The sequence below is a fragment of the Lichenostomus cassidix genome, chromosome 14, assembly GCF_008360975.1.
Source record: "Lichenostomus cassidix isolate B80296 chromosome 14, HeHo_3.0, whole genome shotgun sequence".
In the NCBI taxonomy this organism is placed as follows: Eukaryota; Metazoa; Chordata; class Aves; order Passeriformes; family Meliphagidae; genus Lichenostomus; species Lichenostomus cassidix.
The window spans coordinates 11,899,271-11,916,591 of NC_139495.1; the positions used below are offsets into that span (position 1 = coordinate 11,899,271).

At 37.3% G+C, this 17,321-nt stretch overlaps 1 protein-coding gene across 18 annotated transcripts in view; it reads right to left on the reverse strand.

Moving 5' to 3' along the window:
- The window catches only part of RBFOX1 (RNA binding fox-1 homolog 1), a 1,091,692-nt gene that overhangs the window by 71,795 nt on the left and 1,002,576 nt on the right, over nucleotides 1-17,321 (reverse strand). For all 18 annotated transcript variants that reach the window (XM_085074907.1, XM_085074911.1, XM_085074910.1 and 15 more), the window contains 4 exons: nucleotides 16,396-16,449; nucleotides 11,299-11,391; nucleotides 9,476-9,536; nucleotides 3,290-3,343 (listed from right to left, as the gene is read on the reverse strand). In XM_085074907.1, the coding sequence (XP_084931033.1) occupies nucleotides 3,290-3,343; nucleotides 9,476-9,536; nucleotides 11,299-11,391; nucleotides 16,396-16,449 (262 nt within the window). The remainder of the gene's footprint in view (nucleotides 1-3,289; nucleotides 3,344-9,475; nucleotides 9,537-11,298; nucleotides 11,392-16,395; nucleotides 16,450-17,321) is intronic.

Genomic DNA, 17,321 nt, shown 5'->3' on the forward strand with positions numbered 1-17,321 from the left:
AATATAAAAATAAGCAGGTGAAAATGATATTATAACAAACCACAGAAACAAAGAAAGTACCAGAGCACACCTAGTAAAGAAACCCAGCTACAAATCTGTATTTTCTCAGCCATAAATGGGTGTATGGGGAACAGAACAGACTCTAGCTTAAATATAGCAAAACTGTAAGATGTATTTAAAACTGGATGGATGTACAAATAGATGAAAAAATTATCCCAGTTTCCATGAAGACTTTGTGAGACAAATCACAGAGTGATTCTTACAAATTTCCTTATTAGGACCTGCCTACAAATTTAATAAATAATTGACTGGAAAAGATAAGAAATGGATATCATAACTTCATTAAGCATTTCCTTTTCACAAGGAGGAAAACCCCCTTCAATTGTATGCTTTTATTCACTAGAGAGAGAGACTGTGTGGATGTAAGTCAACTTTTTAAAAAGATTTCCTATCCCTGATCACATACAGAAAAGCACAATTCTGTGAAAAGCTGGAAATGGTAAATGAAAAAAAAAAAACCCTTTAGTTTTCTCAGAAATATCATTCCAGGACTTCCCAGCAGAAGGGTGGGAAGGGCAGGAACTGGTGGCCATCAGGGAGTCTTACTAGGCCTGGGAAGTGCAGCAGGAGTTTCCATGCAGAGGGCCCTTCCCAAAAGTGCCACTGGAAATCCATTCCAACACCACCATAGCTAAAGAGCCACGCTGGCGGATCGCTGTAATTTACTGCAGTGTGAGCATTTCACAGCCACAAAAGCAGCCTCAGAAAGGCTACCCAGGAAGAAAAATCCATAGTGGTTTGTAAATAGATAGTATTTCACAGTCCTCAAGTAACACTTTGCTGCCATAGTGTCTGTTGTGCATCTCATAGTCTCCATTTTTAGCTGCGGCGCGTTTGCTCAATAAAGGTTTTTCTTCACAGAACTGTACACTCCGAGAAAAACCCTGAGCTATAACAATCATGTCACTGGTCCTACTGTTTACCATTATCTTCAAGGTTTTAGGGTTGATTTACATTGCGTTCCTCCCTATTTGACATTAATTGTCTGCTTCAAGTTGTCAGGACATAACTATATCTTAGATTTGCATTGCATTAGGGGATCTTCTCCTTTCTCTATTGATCTTGTCTTACGGAGTAATTTAACTCAATTCTAATTTTCCTGTGCATGCGGGGTGCTCTCCAGCCAAGGAAGTGAGTTATGTGTATTCAAGTGGTGCATCTTATGAATCTTGTTAAGCTTTACCGCCTTCCAGCCCGCGCTGATGGAATATTTAATCACAGAAATGAGTTGGCAGATTTGATGTACAATACGGGGAAAGCCTCGCGGCTGCGGCTCCGCCGGCAATTGAGGAACAGGGGAATTTGCCATTCATCAGTGCCATCCTGACAGCTTTGTATAACCTTCTGTTTTTCACTTATTTATGAAGATTAAAGGTACTTTAAATCAACAGTTTCTCTGTAAATGTATCATCTTTATTTCAGAAGTGGCCAAATTTTTCATCATTTATTAGGAGTGAGAGGAACTTCTCGCTCTGACTGTGGAAAAGTTGGTGTAGTTTTATCATGTCAGTGCTGGAGACGATAATTAAGCCAAATAAGTAGAACTTCTACTGTCTCAAAAATCACATTTCTAATTTTATAATCTTCAAAAATTAATTTGTTTTTTCTCTAAGGAAGATGGTAGAAGGAACCCAAAGTAAATCTAAATTAGTGTTCTATTCTGACATGCAAGAACTCCAGTTCTGTTTTACTGTTTCACTTCCTAACAACTTCAGGAGATCTGCACAATTTTAACTAAATTGTTTAAGAGAAAGTTTAAATGTTTAAATGTGAGAAATATAATCTTTTAGTCAGTATAAAGAAAGCGCATTTGACGTGCATTAAAAAAGGCAACAAAACCCAAACATAAAACTGCCTGAATGTATAGACAGAAAAAAAAAAATCTGAAATAAATGAAGTACCTTGACGGAACTTTCTGCAAAGGTGTGGTGGAGTTCGTGTCATAATTCATAAAATTAAATTAATACTCTTCTAATGGTAATTAAAGATTCTCATTAAGAAGGGCAAACACCTCCCTAGTGTTGGCAATAAAAATGCACTTGGGACTTTAGGAGGTTATACAAAAAAATCAATAACCTGCCATTTTATAATTAAAAGACAAAATAAATGTTAGGGAAAAGTCCAGTAAATTAGGAAAATTACCTTCAGGAGAGATTGAAAATATTGATTTTAATTTACAAACTATGTGAACTCTTCATGCCCTACTTCATGAGACAATTATAAGTCAGATTGTTAATTCTGCATACGTATTAGAAAATTGATTACTGTACTATGGGAATATGATTATATTTGTCATTAACACAAAGTCATTTATATAAAATGACTAATAACTCTGACTTTCTAATTTATGCAGGTTCAGGGCTGGTTCACTAACTACTCAAACGAGATCAATGTTAAATTCCTGTTTTCAACACAGACATACATCAGGCAAGGAAATAAATTCTGCCTATACTAAATATTGCAATTCCATGAATGCCAAGTTAGTATTTTTATTCCACTGGGCCAGTTTTACCATAAGTGGAACATTTCTATCTATCTCAGTAGAAGCACTGGCTGTATCACAGGAAGCTTTTTTAACCACAAATATCTGCCTGTAACAGTGTCCTTTTCAACCATTTTCATCCCCCGAAGTCCCTCAAACTAACCAAAGTTTTTCAGTGTTGTCTACTGGAGAAGAAAAAGACTGGATCTCTCTAGCTCCAAACTGCAACCAGGATCTGGTCTCAGGTGAAAATATAGATTTAAAAATACAAAAACATCAAAATGACAGACTAAATATAAAATTGAAATAAAAATGCTCAGGAAAAAATTATCAATGCAGATACCCTATACCTATGTGTGTGTCTACATATATGTATGTACAAAAATACATATTTTTATAGACACGATTTTTTTGCTGTTTTTCCTTACTAAGTAATTCCTGGAAGAAACTGACTGTATTGAAATATGAAATAAAATAAAATCTCATGTAAGACTAGGATACTGCAGTACATTTCATGTTATACTGTCTACTTTCCAATAAAAAGGTATTCATATATCTTCCACATAAAGTTTAGTATGCCCAGGTAACATAAAATCTTGAATCACAAATGTATAAATGACTTACAGATAATGTGAATCACACAAAGAAACCAAACCTCACACCAAGTACATATTCTGTACTTTTGCATGTTTTAAAGAATACTAAAATCAAATATGGCCAATTGGACAATTACAAAGCAATCCTTACCTGCATAGAACTCTGGACTATAAACTGCACCAACAACTGGATTTAATTTCCAGCCTGCAGCAAACAAAAACATAACAGTTAATAATGCAATTAGTGATAATAACAACTATTATTACTATTATTATTACTATTACTACTATTGTATAGAAAATACAGATAAAATTACTTCAAGCAAGGTCATTGCAATTCAATATTTATAGGCATCTTTGATTCCTGATCTTTAATATCAGAATCTGAAGTATGGAAATAAGTAAGGAAACAAGGCATTCTCCAGGAATGTAGAAGTGGAGTGAAAGTCCAGGTGGATTCCCTTGGCTGAAATGCAGGCAGATTTGCTCCCTGAAGCCATGGAATTCAGTCAGCACTAGTTCAGGTATCCAGCAGAGGAGTTCTCAGCCACTGCTTTGGCTCCCTGAGGGCCAGAAGGGCCAGGACAGCTCCTTCTCTGAACAAACATTTCTGATAAGTCTGAGAGTTACGAGGCAACCAAATAGCTGGAGCATTTTGATTCCACCCTGGCAAAACTGAAAGCACAGCCAGAGCATGGAAATGAGTGTTGTGACAGGAAAGGGATGCTCTGTGGGATGCAGTCAGTACAGCCAGCTCTGTCCCTGTGTGTTTGTACCCCGAGTGTCTGTGCTGACACAGCACCAGGTCAGAAACCCCAGGAGTGGCTGTGCTGCACTCAGAGCTGATAAACTCAGAGGGAGAACCCTGCAGCCAAGTCCTGCAAAGCTCTCAAGGGGTACAAATCAGCCACTGCCTTGCTCTGAAACAATCCCTGTCCTCCCAGCACTGGCAGAGAACCCACGGATCTTCTGTACCTTCTGTATCCGTGTTTTGGCAGATCTACAATTTATTGCTCACGTTTGACACCTCATGTAGCATTTCCAGGCCAGCCTGGTCACCCAGGCTGCCTGCAGACATAGAGGGAGTGCAGACCATGTGTGATGGTACAGATCTCCAGGCTGGAGGGGAAGGAGCAGGAGAAGAGCAAGAGAAACGCTGCAAACTCATTATAGTTCTCAGCTGTGCTGAAGTGCCAATTACTGGGGTTTGCTCAGCCACAGGTAGATCCACTCCCAGCTAAGTACAAACTCCAGAACATCCCCCCACCCACACTCTCTTTTCCCTTCAGTGAACAATTATTTTGAGCTACTGCAATGGAAAAATTAGGGGTTTTCCTAAAGCACGCTCAAATCAGAGGAGTGGGAAGCACTTTTTGTAAATGGGAATAAAAAAATAAACCTGAGCAAAAGCATGTTGTAAACTCCAGAGCTATGGTACTTAAAATAAAACTTTTAACTGCTGCTGGAATCGAAACACAATCCAGACACTGACAACAAGGCTTTTCAAAATCACAAAAGCCAAGATGAGAAGAATTTAAATGCACACTAGGTTTATTTCTGCCTTGGCCATATAATGAAATGCAAAAGCACAGGGGAAAATCATAAAACACCAAGGCTTTATAAGACTGAAAAAGTGTAGTGCAAAATCTCAGTAACAAACTATTCCTATCCTTTCAAGCTACTTCTATCTCCATCTGATGCACAATAATTATATTCTGCTAATTAACTGTTTGGTGACAGAGGGGGGGTGGTTCTGAAACTCATGAGCAAGTTCAGAGTAAGGAGCAGCTCTGTATGACACCTTTTCTGCAGAAGTGACTGCAGTTACTCCATGTACCTAAAATACAGTTAGGGAAGCTGAAAAATGCCCAGTCAAGAAGAGCTAAAATGTTTTTCCTCCTGAAAATACCACAGGATTTTTACCTGACCCTCCAATTCTACAGACTACAGAAATATATTTCAGAACATCAGGGTATAACATATCTCTTAGCAAAATTTTGGGTGATAGAAAATCATTCAAATTTTGAGACTTTTGGCAAAAATCTAACTTTATACAGGTTAGGGAATATTCAATATTTCAAATTCTTTCTTTCCTCAGAAGGCCACTGATCAACACCATCCAAAATGAAAGATTGGACAGAATTTTAGATCTGTCAGGCTTTTGCTGTCAAAGCAGCTGACAGACATCTCTCAGCCTCTAAGTTACACTAACAGTGCCACAATTTGTCTGAGAGAAGGAAAAAAAAAAAATAACATCTTGGAAGACACAGATTGCTCTTCACAGCTGAAAGGCAGTCTCATATTTCAGCTCCTTACCACTCTCCCAGTGACGGCTGTCTCATCTAACTTTTTGAAGCCTGTGGAGGAAATACTTCATTCATCGTGAAAATAACAGTAATTAAACTTAACTTTATCTTGTCAGCCAACAATGTGCTGGCCCATAGCTGTGTGGGTTAATCAAGTGTGATGGGAGTTGATGTATCCGAGCCAGCAGCTGCCAAGTAACCCTTCTGCAGCAGCTGGAGGAGGCAAATTCTCGGCTGTGGGTGTAATTTTGTGCATTTTTCTTACTGTCACAATATTAATCTCCTTTGAAAGTTGAAACTAGAAAAGCTTAAAAACTTAAAAACCAAACAAGGAAAGGAAAAAACCCTCTGCATGGCTAGTCAGCTAGAGAAGCACATGTCCAAGGGAACGAAATGCTCCTGGTGTAGCAGGCTGGGGTAGGAAATGGGGCACAGCAACACGGAGAGGATTAGTTTTCCTTCTTAGACCACAGAGGCCACCATGGCCAGAGAAAGGCCTGTCTAGGAAAGAACCCTGTGACTCCACCTCCTTCCCTCCTGTTGGCTGCCCAGGTGGGGCAAAGGGAGTGGGAGGAAATTTAACTGTGCTAAAAGGCACTAGATGGGATTTTGAATCTAAATTGAGAGCAGCAGAGGGCTCAGCTTCAAAGCACCACAAGTATAAACTTTAAAACATATTTATCCTTTTACTGATCTCTGTTTCATGTTCCTCCTTTATGGCTGCAGTTCTCTGAATTATGTTGCCCATAATTCTCTCTACCCTACAGCCCTTGGGTGAGCATCCTGAATAGCAATATGGGCATCAGACAAAAGCACATCTGTGAACAGGGGAGGATGGAACATCTAAAAATGTCTCAAATATTTTTGCCAACGTGTAGCACACTCCTGACATGAATGTCTTTGCAAAGAGAAGGCATTTGTATCTCCAAAGCATGAGGTGAGCCAGCAAAATCATCCTGTCTGTTAACAAACTCTCAAAGAAAGGCTCTCCTAGCAACTGCTCATTTGGGGAGTCAAAAGTCACTGGAAAGCACTTATTTCAAAGACCATTTAGGACACAAAAGCACTTACTGAACCACTTATTTGAAAAAAATAAAAAATTCAACTTTTTGTGCCTCAAAATCTACTGACTTCTGCAATCCAATTAACAACATGAGCCCTGTTATCAAACAAGCAGCTGCATTCAGGAATGAAACACAAAACAGAACATATCCTGTTTTTAAATGAAAATAAATATCTATTCCTGATGTTTTGATAGAATAAAACACGTGCCACAACTACCTTTTGAATACCTGCCAACAACACGCCAGTCACCACACACACTTTGAAAGATAAAGAGAGGCATTAAAATAAGTGGCTGTGAAGCAAACAAAAAGGCAAACAAAAAGTGCAAATAAAAATGTTTCTGGCTACCTGCATCAGGAGAGTCTTGCAAATTTCAATGTGCTGGTAGAAAAACAGGCCTTACAGTTTGTTTAAAAGATGAGACCTTTACTTTAGACAACAATAATCTTCAATAAATAATCAGCTCTAGCACTGGTTAATTCCTGACAAAATGATAAAGAACTAGACTCATCCCATGCCAGGATGACTGATAGTGGAAGCACTGATGAAACTAAATGAAGCACCTTACATGTCTGCACTTCACTCCTTGGTGCTTGTGATGATTATGCAAGAGGGACGTGATTGCCCTTGTGTGTTTACTTTGGGGGACTTCAGACATTTAAAAACAAAAAGTTAAAAAGATGAAAATAATCAAAAGGTATGAATTGCAGCCAGAGGTTTTCTTGGCAGATACCTGGCAAAAGGTGTGCATGAGAATATTCTGCATGCAACACCTTGGATGTACGAGGTCACAGTAAATAAATGTTAATTTCTATGCACTGAACAGGGTATTTCATATTTTTGGTGTGATCTAGATGGAACAGGATGGAAAAAGATAAACAAAACACTTCAAGCAGAAAACACTTAATAGCAGATTTTTCTCATCCTGATCTTGGATATTAAGAAATGATAATATATGGCCTCACACATTACAACAATGGCCTAAGTAACACTGCAGTGCATGAACCTCCTGTAAACCCACACTGCTGAAAACCTCACATCTCTCATTGCCAGCACTCCCCTCCTCCAGCACTGGGTGTGCTGATATGTAACATGTTATTTGCTAATGAACAGTTTTGTAGCCTTAGGATAATATGAATACAAAATATGCATCATCATTGAGAGAAAAACTACTTTTATCATTACAATAGAGCAGGCAGAGTTCATAGTCTCATATGCACATGGTTAATTTAGGTCTGAATTGCAACAAAATCTTGTTATGTGATCAAGTCAAGCCTCATGTCTCTCTCCAGATTCACTGGGATGCTTTAAAACCACTAAAAACCAAGGGAATTTTCCCATCTGTGTAATTTGCAGAGTTTCACATTTACACACAAAATGAAGAAGAAAACACTTTCTGAGAAAGCATGAGGAATTTCAGACCCTTTTTCTCCAGATCATTTTAACTAGCTCAATTATCACATGTCAAACTGAAAACCATCACTGTGTTTTATTTTTACTGCGTTAGGAAAGAAATGATGAGATTTTCATTAAAAAAATAAAGCCATTCTGTGCCCTGGATTTTAGTAAAACCTCACTAATGAGACCTCAAATACAGAAAACATGATCCATTATATTTCAAAATGGAAAAGAATCAAATCTACCTTGGGAAACCTTCATGTGCACATTTCATCTGCTTTCTACTGGATGGGAAAAATGGAATTAAATTGAAATGCAAATACCAACAACTACATAGTCTAGTAAAACTGAAAGCATAATTGCAATTAACTACAGTTTGTGTGGTTTTCTTTGACATGGCTGAGTTAGGAACTCGTTTGAATTTGAATTTTTTGAACCAGCAAATGCACACTACAGCACATGATCGAACAAAGGAAACATTAAAAAAAATAAGTGTTGTTTCCAAACCCCTCAAAAAATTATGGATTATTTTTCTATCATTAATTCACATTACACCAATTAAGGTCAGTATTAGAACGAATTTTAGTTTTAGATAGCTTGGAATTTTGATCTTTCCATGGGAAGAGGCTGGAAGAAGTACCCAACAACAGTTTGCCCTTTTCTTCTAATAAATTGTGGAAGGAAGACACGGAAAATGATCTTTGACTGGATGTGTGTTGTGGCACTGAAAGATTCCACAAGAAGGACATTCTTGCTGGTGTCCCCACCTCCATCCCCCAAACCAAACTGGATCCTCCTGTTGTTTCACTCAGCACTGTATTCCTGCTGGGGTCAAACCCTGGGATTCCAGCCCAGCTCTCCCCACGTGGCTATGAATCAGCTGAGCCCTTCACAGATGGAATTGATACCCAACCCCAATTGTGTCTTGGACACTGAGCCCCAGGGGATGCAGAGTGGACACCCCAGGGGCAGGGGAGTCACCCTGCTCAGAGGTTCCATGTTTTCCTCTCAATGTAATGCACAGTAGAACAAGGTTAAAATGAAAAAAAGAGTTATAATAAATTATTTTTGCTCTAAATTAAACAGGCAGACAGCAATTTTTATCCACAATTACTATCACCACTATGGCCATTTCTTTAGTTCATATGAAAATAGTTTTTTAATTCATGCACAGATGCCTTTTGTGTTGTCAAATGTCTAGATGCAAACAGATAAAGCAGAGATAGCTTGATACTGTTTGCTACCATTTTCCAAACTTAGCTCGGCCTCTTAAATTAATTTTTCTTACCAAAACCAAAACTCATCCCTGCTCACACAAAAACCACAAAACTATATTTTTAAAGCTAACTTCCAAAGACAACAAGAGCTATCTTATTTGTTGCTGGTGTTTTCATCAGTGCCCGTTTCACAGAATCAAAGAATGGTTTGTTTTGGAAGAGACCACAAAGATCACCTCATCCCAACCCCCCAGCTGTGGGCAGGGACACCTGAGGAAATTCCAACAATTTTTGCCAAGTGTACAGCAATGCAGAGACACGGGCCCAGAGCAGGAGGGCTCATGCACTTACCATTCGTGTAAGGGTTGACGGTCTTTTTATTTGTCATTACACGCGCTGTGGCATTATTTACCTAAGCACATAGAACACTGCATTAGAAGGGGTTACGGGGAGGACCTGTGTCACTAGTCAATGCATGCATTATTACTGCTATTAGTCATGTAAAAATAAAATGCAATTTAATTTATAGAAGGCAACAGGTGCATAACAAAATCATACTATTTATAATTACATTTACTTTCATAACCGTTTTAACTTACAAATCATTTCAATAAAGCAACATCATATCATTTAAACTTTAATAAAAAGACATTAAAAGCAAATTAAAAGGTACTGCATAATTTAAAGACTTAAGAGCATGCTTGTATTCCATGATAACACTGATACAATAAATACTCAAAACAGAAAAAAAAAAAAGATTATATGAAGGAACATGCAGTGGAGTAGAAAGGAAAGAGACAAGGTACAAGGAAACAAAGAAAATGTCAAAAAAGGGACAAACGAATTTTAGCAGTGTGCAACATAACCCTTTAGAAGAGAAGTACCATTGGAAAAGCAACATCTAGCATTCAACACTTGGAACAAGAGCCTTTTTCATTGCAAGAATTAACAAAATCATTCAAGCTTTAAAATCACAGCTAACAAAAGGATAAAAAGAGGGTGCATTATTTAACACAATATGGAGTTAACAATCTGAGTAAGATGTGCACGAAGTCATATCCTCAATCCAATCAGTGCCTCCCAGGCTTGCTTAAAACGTACACTCAATTACAGGCGTACCAATATAGAAAAAAATGTAGCATCAAGAAAACTTAATACAACAAGTCAAAAAAATTCACGTGGTATATCAGCGCTAAATACGTGAAACGGCAGATGGACTTCTCCACTTACCATTCAGCACCATCGCCAGCATGGGTATGTATACAGTTACCATGGTTACTGAGAGTTTGGTGAGGGCCCTAAGCGCTACCGTCGAGGGGGGAAAATGAAAAGGCAAAATATGCAACATCTTACTCAAAAGACGACAGCATTTTCAATTGGTATTTTTTTTTTCTTTGTTTTTAAATTTTTTAATTTTTTTTTTTTTTTTTTTTTTTTAATTCTAACAGATACGACTGAGGCAGTGTTGAAGGGGATCCAGTGGCACGGGAACTCATCAGGGGTGGTTTTGGGAGGTGGGGATGGCTCAGGCCATCCAGCCAAAGGAGCCTCATGGCTTCAGTAAAATCAAATTCAAATTGCTCTGTCTCTAGTCTGGCTTTGTTTCATTTTCTTGTGCATCTTTGGGATGCTTCTTTCCCAATCTGAATGTTTTGAAAGCCACTGTGGATCCTGCATCAACCCTGCAGCAAAAAAAAAAAGGAAAAAAAAAAAAAAGGAAAAAAAAAGAAAACCAAAAATAAAGAAAAAAAAGAAGAAACAACCTTTTGTTTGTTTTTCATTTTTGTCTGTCACACTTTTTTTTTTGTTGTTCTCAATTTTTATTTTTTTTTTATTTTTGTTGGCTGGTTTTTGGAATCTACTGCACCCATTGATTTACAAAACATCCAAAATAATAACTTCAAAATATTAAAGCTTTCTTTTATTTTGTTTTCAATTCTCTCATCCACCTTTTCAGCGACAATGATAATAATAATAATAGTAATTACAAAAGAAATAATAATAAAAAACCCAAGTAAGGCCAGATTCTCTCTTTATATATAAATATATATATAAACAATGGGAAGGGGGAAGGGGAGCACACAGAAGACACCAATGATGCATCTGAAACAACAAATGAGAGTGAAGCAGACATTTATAAAAAAGATGAAAAGGAAAATATTTTGAACATGCACCTCGATTTTACGGCCCTCTACCACGGTGCCGTGTAATTTCTCCCTCGCCCTGTCCGCATCAGCACTATTTTCGAAAGTTACGAAACCAAATCCCTGCATGCAGGAGGGAGAAGGGGGGAAAACAACATGCACATTATTATTTCAGTCAATGACCACTTGTTTGCTTATGTTCTCTCTCTTTAATTTAATATTTTCTTGTCCTTGCTTCATTTCTGTAACATGCAAATTAGAGAAATTATAATTGTATTGAGATGTGCAATAAATAAGCGACAAATGTGAACAAATTTTTTTTCTGTCATCAGTTAGATAATACCCTCTGAGAAAGTCAAAGAATGATACCAAAAATACCTTTCTACATGTCACTACAGAGGAAAATAAATCTAACAATAAGAAAATGAAACTAAAATAAATTACAGTGTTTTCACATAGAAAAAAATGAACTAATGAGAAAAGAAAATGAACCACATTTTAATGACATGCAGATATCTCAACGAAATAAAAAACATGTGCACAAAATTCAACACTGAATGTCAATATACTCTAAACATTGCCTACTTAATCATGCTGTTGTGATCATAAGAAACACTGTTCCCATGCAACACTAGGGTAACTTAAACTTTCGTCAAACTATACAGCCTTTACTTATTTTTTTATAAAAGGAAAAAAGGAAAAAAAAAAGAAAACCACCAACCAAACAAAAGTACTTTTAGAACAAAGTATAAACTTTCTCGTATTAACAGATCAAAGAAAATCACATGATGTGAATAGAAAAAGAAACTCTGATAAAAGAAGAAAAATGCAAACGTTTTGAATAAGTTTAACTGCTTCATTTACTTGTTCTGCATATTATTTTCCACATATAGAACATGCAACTGGTAAAACTCCAGAATCCCACGTTAGTGGGACAAATCTGAAATTCTGCTTATGACAAATGCTCTCCTTTATAATACTAGACTAAAACAAGCATTGCAAATCATACCAAAATTCCCTTTACGCTCTAAGTTAAATTAAACGCTGTTTAAAATGGCAAATATTTCAGAAAAATCTGACAGCGAAGGACATTTTAGAAACATACACCAACCCTTTGAAGTAATTCTTGCATTAGCACTACAATGCCTTGCATGCCTCCCAAAGTTATCCTAACCAATATTCCTCTCCATCCCCGAAGGTTTCACACCCTGAGCCATCTGCCAGCTGCAAGTGGTGTTTTGTGCACAGGCAGATCTCACTTCGTTTAAGTGCTACTAAAATCGGGTTTTTTTCTGCTGGTTTAGCCTGAATTCTGTTCTGCTCCTGAGCAATCAGCCAGGCAACACAGCTCCCCATCTCCCTTTGCTAAGGTTTGTCAGTGTGCACCCACTTGCCCTCTGCAGTACTGCCTTTTCTACAAAGTGATTAATTAAAAAAAAAGGGGGGAAAAAATGGGAAGAAATTTTTACATTCATTTATGCAAAGCAGAAACCAAATATCAAACTAAGGCAAAACTGACACCAAGCAGTGAGAAAAAGAATGGGTGTGAACTAAAAAACTGATTAATCAAGCATCAGCCAAAAAAAAGTTAAGTGACTCAAGATAATTCCCTGTGTTATTGGGGTTATTTTACCTACTCAAAGAACTCACTGATTTATGCCCATTTATAGTGCAAAAAGTGGCATTTCTGTCCAGCAGTGGTTTCTGTTTCACTCTCTCCAAAGCAGCTTAAGCACAGCTACTCTTTTTCTCCCTTTCTAAATCCCGAGCTCCACAGGGCTCAGTCAGCAGTTCCTGCTGCAGCTGCAGCCAAACTCACAGCACCTGATTCACACATTTTCTCCCCAATTTCAGCACCAGGCCATGACCTCGCTTGCCACAAGACACTGAGCATGGAGCTCTCTTTGCCCCAAAGCACCAGGAGGGTTGGCAGAAAGTAAATCCCCCTCCTCAGCGCTAATCTCCGTGGTTCAGATGTCTGGGCAGGTTTTTCTTATTCCTAAACCCATCGTCAACTTTAGACTTTTATTTCTTCTGCAGCTGGTTCTTTCCCAGCTTGTTAAAGCTCTGGAAAAAAAGCTGCTAATTTAGGATGTCATTAAGGAAATTTCATGGCAGAAAACATCACTGGATCCATGGGTCTAAGCAGCCTAACTCCATTCAACGGCAGAAATTCCCCCAATTCTGTTTTCCTCTTTTGCCTGAGTAATTGCCCCTTCTAGGAATTGAAAACATTTGGTGGAGCTGTGTTTAGTCTAAATTTTCTGTCATTCTCCTTAGCTCACAGCACTACCAGTTGATTTTTGTTCAAATACCTCAAGATAAAAACCTAATTATACTAAAAAATTAGAAAAACATACAAAGTGAAGCCACAAGCCAAGATAAGACAGGAACTTCAAAGATTCTGAAAATAATACTCATTGTAATTTTTCAGTTTTTAAGTTGTACTTATTCTCACAATCAACACTATTTAAATTAAGTTCTTACTATCTATGCAAAGCTTTAGCTTTACCTGGCTGACAGAGAAATCCAAGGAAAAAACACAGATTCACCCATCACACATTCAAATACCTACATAAACACTTGAACACAATTTAATATGCAGCTGAGTTAACAGCTGTGTTCTATTAACTGCTAATGCAAGTATATGCATTTTATTTTTGAAATCTGTCAAGTGATTTCATAATAGCCAAGTTAGTATGTGACAAGGTTCTCATTTGATTTGGGAGTCACTTTGGAGTTCTCTTTACTTGAAGAAATAGGTGTTAATATAATATACACTGGATACATATTAATAGATCCCCACATAAACAGATTTCTGAACATATACAGGAGCTGTCTAGAGCATTGATTTATAACTGATAGCAAATGGTCCAAAATTCTAAGTCATCAATGTTGCTGCACATTCTAGCAAAGCTTTCTTCATTATTATTACACATCAAAACAAACAGAAATTTGTAGCATGAAACTTGCATTATTTTAGGGATTTTGTTTTTTATGGAAGGATGCTCTTCTGCAAAAGAATTTTCTACGTCACGTTGGTATTCCAATGTTGTGGTTTTTGAATATGCAATTCCCTTTTTCTATGGCATGAGAATGAGATTACTTCTGTTGTTTTTGCAATAATCTTTCAAAACATTAACTATTAGAATAAAAAAGAAAGAAAAAGAAACAGAAACAAAAACATATTCTAGCAATTCTTATGCCAAACTGCAGCTAGAAACAAATTGGAATTCTGATCCTGCAAACTTTGTTACCTGTACTGAGTCTGAAACCACTTAGTAGTCCTTTCAGTTTCAGTGGGATTTTATGAAAACATAGATAAGCACTGCCAGGAATGGGACTTTAATCTGGTGCATCTTAATTCCTACAGAATGGACACGAAATGATCAGATTAAAAATTAAAAAAAAAAAAAAAAAAAAAAGAAAGAACAAAAAAAAATATGTCCCTTTTATCCCTAATATATTTTTTTTCTTAACTTTCTATTTAATTGAGAAAATCTACAGGTACTTCTGCAAATGAAAATATGATGTAGGTACACCTGAAATAGCTCTGCCCAAGGTGAGAAGCAGCAGATGGATGCTCCTCAGACCTGCTGGGATGCAGCAGCAATTACTGACAACAGCTCTCCCCATCTGACCTGACCCAGGCTGCAACTCAGGCACTGAGGTTACAAACCCAACCAGGAAAACCTTTTCCTTCTGAAATCCTTGCACTTTCAGCTCAAAGCACTGTGATGTTTTCACTGCTGCAAAGTCAACATTAAAAAAAAAAAACCTCAGTTTGGAAATAGCTCCTCCTGCCATCCTCCAAAAACTTGACCAAAACCTTACACTTCTGCAGCCCAATGTGGTGGTTAAAATCCCCACCTGGGAGAGATTTAATGGCTAAGCAAAAGTTCAGCTGTTATCACATGTGCTCAGCTCCACCCCAGCAGCACAGCCAGCAAAGGTGGCCACTGGGGGTGGCAGCAGGTTCTGGACAATCTCTGTCCTTAGCAAACATGATTGAACAACCAGCATTTAACAATAATAAATTTTGGTCAGAGCAGGAGAGTCTAAGCCACCAAATTCCATCCGTTTTAGTTGTTTACTGAAAAAGTGATGAATGTTCCAACTGAGTTTTTGATGGCAGGCAAGGGGACTAATTAATCTCTGAATAATAAACCAGGAAATTTCAGCTCTTCCACTTAGGTATAAAAAAAAAAAACACCTTAAAAAAAATGAAGGCTTTAATTTCAGAAAATAAATATTAACAGAATTAAAATATATCTGATTTAAGATAGTTTTTTGATGTACATGATTCTTAAAATATGACAGATTACAGTATGTCTAGAAGAGGAATAACATTCCATCGTTAATAATAAATGATATATGAGTTACAGGAAGATTGAAACATTAGTGAATAACTTTTTAGTGTGTCTGACATGGCAAGAAAAGGAAAAAAGATATGCATATGACAGACATAAAGCCCTATAATGCAGCTGAAATCACAGGTGATGCTGATGCAGTCAGGGCCATTCTATCAATTAATTTCTTAAACACTGAATAAATTGAAGTATGCATTTAAGGCAAAGTAATTTTGGAAAAAAATTTAATGTTTGCAATACAGTAAGAACACTTTTAGTAAAATAAATGCTAAAATAGATTGTTTTCAAAGGGTTGGTGTACTAAGGCTTTAACTAACGAGGAAAACATCTGCACTTCATCTGGAACCATCACATATTTTCTGAACTAATTACTAAAGAGGATAGTTATTAGGTATCATTACCATCTTTCATTTTAATAAAGGAAAAAAAAATACCTGTACTAATACAAACCTGCCTACAAATATCTTTAACTATGGACTCATAAAATAAACCAAATAATTATTCTTGAAGAATAAGCGAAAATCAACATTCCCATATAACAGATGACAGTTTGGAGCAGTTAAAATTACCCCCTTTAAAAGATATGAGTCCAATGATTTTCATACTGCTTAGAAAACTGACTGACAGCTCAGAAGGTGTTTTCACTAACATAAAATTTCAGACATTATTTTGTCACAGCAGTGCAGTTGTTTCCTTTCACTCACATAAGTATTTTAAACAAAACAGAAAATTTCCACAAGTGAATTAAAATGCTTACCTTTGAGCCTCGCTCATTAAAAATAATTTCAACATCTAAGATTTTACCAAATTGCTGCAAAGAAACAGAAAAATTACATGAAAATAAGATCACTTCAACACTTCTATCATGTACAGTACAAGTGTTTGTTTTGGGAAATGGTGCAACGCTTAAAAAAAAATTAAATATAAACCCAAAGATTGTTAAACACCAAAAAAGTCACATTAAAAGGAGTCAGATCAATATTATATCAAAGTTATGTGCATCATAACACTTGTTACTACCATTCCACATAGGACCTTGGAGCTCAGTGAAACCCCCTGAGAGAGAGAAAATAGCATTAAACCATGATCACAGTAAAGCAAAAGTCCCAAATGTCTGGATTTGCCAGGAGTTTGGTTACTTCAGCCTTAAAGGAACAAGATTAAACCAGGTGGGAGGTTTGTTGCTGACTTTGAGGACTGAGGATTTCTTTCCACCCTTGCTGGAAAGGGTAATGATAATTCCCTAAGAAGTTTTGTCTTACCAGAACATTATCTGGAAAACTACACTGGATACTCACTTTGGGGGATTTGTTCTCTGCTCAGCATTGCACTGTTATGACAATGTGAGCAGTCACTGCTGTTCCTATTGCCCTTACAATAGCACTCAAGTCCCCAGGCATTGCACACAGAAACTGAACACAGTGGCTAATCCCCAAAGGAAAAGGAACTGCTGGACTTGCCTTGGGGAGAGAATGAATGCTGGGCTGGGGCAGTGTGGAGTTAGAGCACACTGTGTGAGGTGACAATGCAATGCACCAGGGGGTCACTGCTGGGATTTCACTTGTCATTAACATGCAGTGTGGAGTAGTGCTGGCATTAGAAAGTGACCCAATGTAGTGAACAAAAGGGCAGAAATGAGAGGCAGGCAAATGGAGAATAATCCAACAAGAGTCCCAGGAACTG